The sequence below is a fragment of the Mytilus edulis genome, chromosome 13 (genome assembly GCF_963676685.1).
Source record: "Mytilus edulis chromosome 13, xbMytEdul2.2, whole genome shotgun sequence".
NCBI lineage: Eukaryota > Metazoa > Mollusca > Bivalvia > Mytilida > Mytilidae > Mytilus > Mytilus edulis.
This window is the reverse complement of record NC_092356.1, coordinates 16798803-16809476: the sequence shown is the minus strand read 5'-3', so window position 1 is coordinate 16809476 and position 10674 is coordinate 16798803. Positions and strand designations below refer to the sequence as shown.

The 10674-nt window shown below is 29.2% G+C and overlaps 1 protein-coding gene across 2 annotated transcripts; it reads left to right on the top strand.

The window, feature by feature from the left end:
- Positions 1-495: 495 nt before the first annotated feature.
- Positions 496-7578, top strand: LOC139501348 (cilia- and flagella-associated protein 107-like). 2 transcript variants are annotated; one of them, XR_011658525.1, is made up of 4 exons: positions 496-888; positions 2654-2942; positions 4275-6289; positions 6352-7578. XR_011658525.1 is itself a non-coding variant. In XM_071290394.1 (3 exons), exons 1-3 carry the CDS (start codon positions 784-786, stop codon positions 4547-4549), a joined length of 669 nt encoding a protein of 222 aa, XP_071146495.1. In that variant the 5' UTR covers positions 683-783; the 3' UTR covers positions 4550-7578. The 2 variants fall into 2 exon arrangements, 1 of the variants encoding a protein (XP_071146495.1); XM_071290394.1 differs by having other exon boundaries at positions 683-888; positions 4275-7578.
- The last annotated feature ends 3096 nt before the right edge of the window (positions 7579-10674 follow it).

Genomic DNA, 10674 nt, shown 5'->3' with positions numbered 1-10674 from the left:
TATTACAACATAGAGGGAAACAAAATAGTGCATTTTTTTCTGAATTTTTTTCTGAACTCAATTTTTTCTGTTTGATTATAGGTTTATGCTGAATTGAAACATATATATAGACAATCTTGCATCTTTTGGGGATATTAATCCAGGAAAGTGGAAGGATATCATGTTTACTGGAAGTGGTGCGGCCTAGTAAAAATAGCAAACAGAAAGTAGAAAAAAAATGTTTTGACTTCAGGATTGCGTAACTTTTTATTCTTCGTGGCAAGACCCCCTTTTTTCGATTAAATCACAATTTCACATTAGTACATACATGATATGAACATGGAATTTTTTTTCTATGTAGCATTTTTTATTTTTTTTTTCTTCAAAGATCAGCTGTTTTGCATGTAAGCCTAAGGAGCAGTCAATTACAAGACTGCAACCTTTATATCAGTATCCTGAGAATGGAAACACGTAATTTTGATGCTAATCCGTTAAAACCAAAAATTATGTTTCCTCATAGCAACTAACGTCTACACCAAAAATATATTCCGTCCTACTATTACGTCGTTCTTAAAGTGAACGTTGCAATATTCCATTAGAATACACAAATTAAAATAAATAAATATATAGTATACAAATATTTAAAATTCAAAATATAATAATCAGCGCATTAAAATAAAGAAAAGTTTTAAAACTGAAACGCGGACTAATTTGAAAGTTTATTTTGGGTGTTGTTAGGCTCTGTGAACAGGAGTAATAATTTTCGTGGTTTTCGTTATCATTATTTGAAGATTATTTGGAAAGATGGCACAGGGAGACCCTATGAAATGGGGTATGCCAGGATGGAGGATCGAACAGAAGTTTGCACCCGGAGTATTGATCGGAAACTGGGGAGAGGACAGATACACAGTGAGTAAACCCTTGGAAATTTAGCTTTCACTTTCAGGACAGGAGGTCAATCAACATTGCCATTTGCCTCATTTGATATGCTTTTGATATTATGATTTCTGTCAAAACAGTATCATAGTTTGAAACATGAACTAGGCTGTTTTAATGCCTTCTATCCCTCTTTTGAAATAAATGAAATTACCTTTTGACAGTGTACCAAAAATACCCTTTTTGCACTGTGCCTCTGTGGTTATTTCCCTTTTTGTTTATCAAAATCCTATAGAAATTTTGGTAATGTACTGCACTAGAATTAAACATTATTTCATTAAATTTGAGTTCAGCAATTTTTTTCTCATACTTCTGTTGCATTGACCATGTTGACACCTTTCCAATGAATTTTCTAACATTGTTGGAGTCTTTGAAATATTTATAAATGATATTTAAAAAATAATAGAATAAGATTCATGTTTTAACGCATTAGTTTTTATTTTTATTTCCACCTGGAAAGTGTTGAAAAAAACAATTTGAGGTCTCATAAAATTGGTTGTCAAAATCATACTAAATTTTGTTCAAATCAATAAAAAAAATGTAGTTCTGTGTGTCCTGTAATTGTGAATAAGAGGCCTAGGTAATGACTGATTTTAGTCCTTGAGTGGTAGTTTAAAGTAATCATAAAAACAATCTAGAGGATAACTGGATATCATAAGCATGATAAGAAGAAGAGTGAAAACATACCTCAAAGAACTGGCATGCAATGGTTGTAATATTAAAAACAAACTTTATCACACTATTACACACACACATTTCAAGAGAAAATGAAAACAAAATGCATGTAATTAAATGACCATATATATATATGATTTCAAAGTTTGGTTTTCTCACATCTACATCATAGAACAATCACACACGATCCATCAGTACATTGATGACTATGATGATAGTTGGCGCATTGCAAAGTGGGTCTCATTGGGGTCTAAGCGTGACGCGGGATTACCGATTTTTGGTAAGCGTGACACGGGAAAGTCAAATTATTGTGTCGTGAAAACGGGAAATGAGGTCTAGCGGGACCCGGGAAATGACAAAAAAAAATGAGAATTGCTTACGTACATAGTGTAAGCGGGATACAGGAATCTGACAAAACAGTAAGCGGGATCCGGGATCGGAACCCCCCAATGAGACCCCCTGCAAACAGACACTTATTTTGAAAAAATTGTTAATCAAAATGGACCGGGTTTGAAACAACGTTAACAACTTGCTGAACTTTAATTTTAACCACATGGAATATAACTTTGATAAAGAAAAAGACATTTAAAAAAAGGTCAAGGATATAAATAAATTATTCAACTTCCTCATTAATAGTTTATGATTGAAATTTGTTGAGCCATTATCTGTTGTGTATATAGTACTAATTTTCATAGATTGAGGAAAACTTACATTTTTATGGATATTTGATGGCATGCTTTTTCCAAAGTTTGAATAAAAAGATTATAAATCTAAAGAAAATTTGTACTTTGTTGAACATTTCATTTCATGGTTCACCTAGGCCTGTGTCAAAAAAATCCATGAAATTGACATCCCAAAAAAAATAATGAATATACAGTACTTGTTCTAATATATATACCTTTTATTTTCACTTAATCTCATGGTAAGTTTTTCTCTTAATATGGATTAATTTAAAATAAAGATTTATAAGCAATGAAAAAAAAATATATACATTGTAGTTTAACAAAGAAAAAGAAAAGAATTCAAATGAATAAACCATACATATTTTCTTTTATCAATTTAGTTTTTAAGAGGTGACCAGAAACACAATAGCACTAACAGAACTGACTTCAGAAATTTTGCTGGACATAGACCAGATGTGCTTGTTAGGAGGAAAGCTTTGATGAAGAATGATGGAATTGGACCAGAAGCTCTCTTCCATCACCATGGTAACAGATACTCAAATAATATGGTTTCTTGGTATGATGAGAACTTTAACGGAAGATGGAAGGACAATGCATTACCTGACCTACGTGACTGGAATGGTCACCAACTGGCATGGGCCCCAGAAAAGTCAGACTTTCCCTTACAAGGTAAAAATGAAATGATAATTGAATAAAATTCGTATATTGTAGATTTATTAAAAAAAAATGTGGATTTAGAAAAAAATCTAATTTGTGGTATATACATGTATATATTTAACTTTTTGTATGATTATATAAATATATGCATGTACATGTACATTTGTAGAACTCCTAAACTTTTCAAAAGTTTTTTTACACATGTACAAGTTGTTGAAAATAAAATTAAAATAATTGTGGGAAGGTTCCTTTATCATGCAAGTACTGGTACCATTCTTTGTGGATTGAGGCAAAGAATTTAATAACACAAATACAGAACACAAACATTTAACATACAAATGTATAAAACATGTGCATTTTCCTTTCAGTAACCTCAACCCAAGAAATCCATTATAATATTTTAATTCTACAGATAGTAAAGATTTTTGGGGACATTTTTAGGTATCAGCAATATATATTATTGATTAAATGGAATAACATCTGTGTTATTTTTATTTTCTTTATGTGGTGATAAAAAAAAACATTATTTCAGTAATTGACCTTATTAAGAAGGATTATTGCACTAATTAAACCATTAATAATATTTGTGGTAGTTACATGGTTAAATTTAGATAAGTCACAAAAAAACTAATTAGAACATTATTTTACATAAACACAAAATTCGTGTTCAGTCATGAATGAAAACATGAAATCCATGAATTAATTTTATTGAATGTACATCATACATGTGACTTTGTTGTATGATGCGTTTTGTTCAGAGACATTTTTTATCACATTATTTCAATATTTTACTATAAAATGTATAAATACATTCTTTTGTAAATTTATATTAAATATTACTTCAATGTTATACTTTTTAGTCTTTTAAAAATCCTCAATGAAGCACAGAAAAGGCATAAGAAATGCCAGTTTTATGTGACATGGTCCATTTCTCTCTCAAAGAAAGAAACATATAGATCTATGAATGGTTTAATGGACTTCTTTTACAATTCATACATGGACCTTTTACTTGGTTTACATAAAGATCAGTACAGGAATTGCTATATGTAATTCATTGTATGGTGAATTATGTTTGTTTATATCCTCAGAATTTGGTCTCTGATAGGTAATAGACTCATTGGCAATCCTACCACATCTCACTATTACTTTTTTAATACTTTAAATATTGATGTTTGCAAAATAATTTAGGATACCCATCTGATGATGAAAGTGTTTAACGACCTTGACTGGATTAACATTCCTCGCACGGTTAGGGATACCAATCCTGTCCTCTCACTAAAATTTAAATAGAATAGCCCAAGTTTGCACATTTGTTAACCAATACAAATTCTTTATTTCTTTTAGGTAAACCTACAAACTATGGTTTATTAGATACCATGAAGCAGAAATGGGCAGATCAGATCGCTGATGAAACAAAGGGAGATTATCTATCCACATACCAGAATTCATTCATCAAACCCTCAGGAGAAGCGTTCACATCTGTTCGCTATGCAATACCTAAAGCACAATCCACAACTCTCCACCCATACAACAGTGTAAACAAAGATTTAAAGTTACGTGGAGGTACCTCCTTCAAGTCACCTGAAAGACTACCAGAAATTACTCCAGTTACCGCCTAATTCTGTTTATACATTTATAAATATTATTATAATTTTAACTTGAAGTTCCCATTTATATTGTATTTATTTCAATATTAGTTATGAAAATTATGTACATTCATAGAAATATGTGATATTTTTTTTATTGTTAGTTGAAGATGAGAAACATCATTTAGATGTATCCCCTGGTTTATCTTTATAAAGGGGAGATAATTCTGTTGTTTTTATATTTAACTTCTTGCTTGAAAATTCAGTGCTTTCTAGACTAATACTTACATATTTAATTCAACTTTTCAAATTCTAAAGGATTGTGGGACATTTGTTAATGTGTACACCAAAAATAAAATAAAATTATTCCATTAAATGAATAGCCACTGCTAAGAAGGTGTAAGTGATCAAATAATATTAGTTGTGTAGTCTGTTGAAAATATAACCCCAATTGCTTAAGATTCTGAAAAGGCGAATATTAAATAAGATTGTCCTTTATAACTGCTTTTTTATAATCAAAATATTGCATTTCTAGTCCTTGTGGCGTTACTTTACGTTAGAAACTGTTATTATGTATATGTGATATATCTCTTTTGTATGAAACATTTTCTTTTTATATTAAAAAAAAATATGAGTTGGTTGTTGATTATAAAAATGAAATCTACTAGTAAACGTTAAAGCCAATAAAGGAGTTTTAATTTTTTTTGGTAAAAATGGAAATTTTAACCTACTTTGTTATACAGGGGGAAACTATATTTTTCTAAGATATTATTTATTTCGGGCTATTTCATTAGAAAAGATGTGGGTAGGTAGGCAGGGACGTTTCATATTTGGACATGTGTTGTTTGAGCATTCATGATTTTATGTCCATTTTTGTAAACAAAATTACTCTAAAAAAGATGTTTGTTGAATGAGGATTTCGAAAGTCCCTATCCCCTTGTCCGTTTTAAGGGAAAAGGCCCCTTTTAAAAAATGGCATTATAGAATTTACTTTAGATTATCATTTTCTTTTCTTAGAAAAACTTGTTTTTGTTATCATGTACTTATAAAATGCATTAGTGTGTTCATTTTCAGTATTACTACATATTTTATAGTTCATGGATGGATGGTAAATTATTATGAAAGACCAATTATTCATTGTTGGGTCATTAGAGTGTATATTTATTTCTTTATAAAATGTATATATATTTTATTCATATGATGTATGTATCTTTTGCTTTTTATAGCTTTTTCAACTGAAAAATATTTATTATGTTATGTCTTAGCTTTATGCATTTAATATTAGAAAAGTGTTACACGAAGGGAAATTTGTTTTTTTGATACTATTTTGATAATGACAATAAAAACTATGAATTATAGATTACAATCATATAAATATTATATGCACATGATTATTATAATGATTGCAGATTTATTTATAGATTTGGGACAAAAAGTCATATGAGTGAAATGCAATCTGAAAAATTTGAACAATTTGAAAAATAAATCAAATTTTAAATTTAAGTTTTACAAACACAGAATAAGAAATAGAAATTTATTCCTTTGATAATTTGAACTTGAGCATTGTTGATATATTACCTTTTTTTCTTGTTGTGCGTTAATCTGAGTGCAATCATTGTCTGTTTGTACTTTTTTTTTAACACCTTTAAATTTTTATGAATTGAAGGGGACAGTACCCTTGAAATTGGTACAAAATACCTAATAATTGAAATCTTCATATACATGTAATTGTAAAATTTATAAAAAAATATAAATAAGAAATTGAACTGAATCATTTTTTTGATTTCGCCTTCAAAAAGCTTTTATTTTAACCGCCCAAACAATTTTTATTGAACATTTGTTTTTTGAATAATTTTAAATATACCCCTTATTGTCACCTTTCTACACTTCAGTCCATGACTTGAAATATATGTTTTTTTTATATAGATGAATTATACGACACAAAGAGAATGTTGTAACCACAGTTGTGGAATCTTGATAGATGTATAGTATTTATTATAAAGTATTATTGCACCAACAATATAGGTGTGTGGTTTTTATCTTTACACTTTTTTGTTACGCTTGTTACTGTTTTCTTAGTTATTTTCTCTTTTGCTCAAATTTATATGTATGCATATATTTATATATACATTTTCATTATCAGTATTATAAACTAAGTATTTCAACATTTTTATATGTTTGGAGGTATAAATCTTGAATTTAATATATATATATATACATCACTAGAAATAAGTATTAAAATTTTGCTCAGTAAATACTATAACAGTTTTTAAATAACTTTTTTTTAAGAAAAGTTTGAAAATCATAAACACATGTTTTACTGAAAGTATTAAAAGAAAGAAACTGTAGTAAAGTTTTTAAAAATTCTTGAGGTCAGTTTAATTCTTACAAAAATATGTTGCACTAAGTGGAGATAACTCTTCATATTATTTATTGCTCACCAACAGAGCTAACTTAAGCAATGTTGAAAATCAGTATTCTTATCTTTTTCATATGAATCATGAGTATATTATTAAATAGCATTTATCATAGTAATTGTAACTACACATATGCTGTGTTTATAATCATTATTATACTTGCCTTACTTTTAACATTACCTTTTAGCTTTAATCTTTGTTTTATATTTGAACACTTTGATGTTTATTGAAGTGCATACATGTATAGGAAACCACTATTTTGTAAGTTTATTCTGAAAGGTTGTATTTACATTCAAATTCAAGTTTATTTTTTTTGTAAAAAACAAGAATGGCTCTTTAAATAATATTCAGTCCCAACATATTTTATAAATTGACTGAAATACAACATTTTCTTAATTAACCATACAAATGCAGAACTGTAAGTGTTAGAAAAAATGGTCAGTATTTAATTTCATTTAGAAATTAACCGTAAAGTATTTTTCCTTTTTAGCTGTACAAAATGCTGAATTGATACTTTTGAACGTTAGAAAGATTTTCATGTTTTTAGAACTTATTAGAAGCTGTGTGTTGTTAAGTTTGAGAATTTTATGATCATATTTACATTAGCACTCTGTGATAACTTCAATAAAAAACTGTGATAAAGTTTTTTTTTTTGTTAATTGATTTTTGTCTAATCTGCAAGGAAAGTAAAAAATGGCAGGACATACCAAAACTCGTTTCAAGTACAACTTGACAGTATGTTGTTTCAACTACATTTATGGACAAAGGAAGATAACTCCAATTTTAAATATTACTTTAAAATGCCATCATTGACATTTTAAGAACAGACTTAAGAACACAAAAAGATCTGTGACTGAAGTACCTATGCCTCATTTTAAACCTGGATTTTGAGTATTCATATTATCACCTGATGTATTTGTGTTGATTTTAAGGTGCACAATTTTCTCTGCTTTCAAAATCTTCTTTTATGGACCCATCCAGTTTTTTATATGACTGCAAAAATAAAAAAAAATGTTGGCTGTATATTGGTATCATGTCGGCGAAATATCAGAAACGGGAGCACTGAGCGATTTGATTTTAATCAGACTGACAACAAACGAAAAACAGAGTCGAATCAAATCAAATCAAATCATTTTATTGGTGTAAAATCCAAATATTGGATTGTTACCAAGACAAACATATAATATTTAAATTTTAACAACATTCATATTCTATAAGACTATATGTAGATGTTTTGGAGGAGGTGATACTTTTGCAAATTTGAAATTACAAGTACAATTTCATAATGCAATTGTTACTACATATATAATGGTGTAACACAACTAATTCGGGCCAGGCCAGGAAGCACATACCAGAAAGTAGTAAATATTTAACACAAAATAGTTCCTACGCATGAGTGTAACTTTCAAAATATGTAGAATATTTAGGTATTTTTGGCATCAAATGAAAGTTGAAGGACTTGTGATCATTGTAGAATGCTTTTGGACTTATAATTTTGAAGATTAAAAAAACTGCATTTTAAAAGGAAGGTACATTTATTCTGTTTGTTAGATCTAAAGTACCTGTTTTTGGTACATCCGAAGTTCCAGGAACCAGTTCTTATATGCCATTAAAGGTATGTTGATTTTTTCAGTACAAGACACCATAAAGTGTTGCTTTGAAATGCAATGATTGCCACTTTATTTGAACTTGAAATAAAAGAGGTGTGCCTGCTTGAAATGGAGGAATTTAACATAAAAAGCAATGGGACCATGAATTAGTGGTGTAATTCCTTATAACAAATACTAAAAGAAAAATATAAAATAGTCATAACTTTGTTACATCAACTAGTTTTTAGCTCACCTGGCCTAAAAGGCCATGTGAGCTTTTCTCATCACTTGGCGTCCGTCGTCGTCGACGTCGTCGTCGTCGTTAACAATTTTTCAAACATCTTCTCCTCTGAAACTACTGAATGGATTTGAATGAAACTTAGCATGATTGTTCCTTAGAGTATCCTGCACAAAGTGTGTGCTTCGATTTGTGATCCGTCAAAAAACATGGCCGCCGTTACTTAAAATAGAACATAGGGGTCAAATGCAGTTTTTGGCTTATATCTCAAAAACGAAAGCATTTAGAGCAAATCTGACATGGGGTTAAAATGTTCATTAGGTCAAGATCTATCAGCCCTGAAATTTTCAGACAAATCAAACAAACCATTGTTGGGTTGCTGCCACTTAATTGGTAATTTTAAGGAAATTTTTCAGTTTTTGGTCATTATCTTGAATAGTATTATAGATAAAGATAAACTGTAAACAGCAAAAATGATCAGCAAAGTAAGATCTACAAATAAATTAAGATGACCAAAATTGTCAATTGACCCCTTAAGGGGTTATTGTCCTTTAATGACAATTTTTCACAATTTGTTCATCATATTTGCTAACTTTAAAAAATCTTCTCCTCTGAAACTGCTGAATGGATTTGGATGAAACTTAGCATGATTGTTCCTTAGATTATCCTGCACAAAGTGTGTGCTTCGATTTTTGATCTGTCAAAAAACATGGCCGCTGTTACTTAAAATAGAACATAGGGGTCAAATGCAGTTTTTGGCTTATATCTCAAAAACGAAAGCATTTAGAGCAAATCTGACAGGGATAAAAATATTCATTAGGTCAAGATCTATCAGCCCTGAAATTTTCAGATGAATCAAACAAACCATTGTTGGGTTGCTGCCACTTAATTGGTAATTTTAAGGAAATTTTGCAGTTTTTGGTCATTATCTTGAATATTATTATAGATACAGATAAACTGTTAAAAGCAAAAATGTTAAGCAAAGTAAGATCTACAAATAAGTCAATTTGACTAAAATTGTCAATTGACCTCTTAAGGAGTTCTTGCCCTATAAAGACTTTTTTCACAATTTGTTCATCATGTTGACTTACTTTAAAAAATCTTCTCCTTTGAAACTGCTGTATCAATTTCAGCCAAACTTAGGCTAAATGAGTTTTAGAGTTTCAGAGTATCTAGTATAAATTTTATATTTCATTTCCTTGTATGTCAAGAAACATAGCTCCTATGGCTAAAATAGAACATAGGAGAAAATGATTTTTTTTTTTGCTTTTGAAGAAAATAGGACGATTCAAAGAACATTTTAATAAATTGAAAAGCCAAAATAATCATTGATATGAGATTAAACCAAAAAAATTCAGGTGAGCGATTCAGGCTCTTGAGAGCCTCTTGTTCTTATCAGCTAGGCTATTTCTTAAAACATATAAATCATTAACTCACGATCCCTTGACAATAATTTTAGTTACGTCATACTCATTAAATGTAAATGTAAATATAAATTTTTCCTCATCGGACATTTTGGTGAATTCTGGAACTATACTCTCTACTTTCTGAAAAAGTTTTTGCCTACATTCTTCTAAAATTTGACATTTTAAAGCAAAAGAATATTTATCTTCTACCTCCTTTTTAGAGAGGACACAATTTTTTTTTCAAAGGTAATTTACAATGTCTACCCTGTTCAATATTTAGATAACAACCAGTATTACTTGTTCTTATTTTGATAAAATTTGATATCATGTATTGATCTAAATCTATTCATAAAAAAAAATTCTAATTTGTATAATCTTTTTTCAATTTTCTGTCTATTCTTAGTTTGTTTCCATAAGGGTTATTTTGGTCGTTAAAAAGACTGTATTTCCAGAAGTCTGTACCTTTCAGCTAATTTTTACCTACAGCATTAATTAATGAGGCATTTTT

Excerpts from the sequence above, each read along its gene's own strand:
- LOC139501348 (XM_071290394.1), top strand. The coding sequence starts at position 784 with ATGGCACAGGGAGACCCTATGAAATGGGGTATGCCAGGATGGAGGATC. Across the intron at positions 889-2,653 it reads GGGGAGAGGACAGATACACA|TTTTTAAGAGGTGACCAGAA; the intron begins GTGAGTAAACCC and ends TTATCAATTTAG. Across the intron at positions 2,943-4,274 it reads GTCAGACTTTCCCTTACAAG|GTAAACCTACAAACTATGGT; the intron begins GTAAAAATGAAA and ends TATTTCTTTTAG.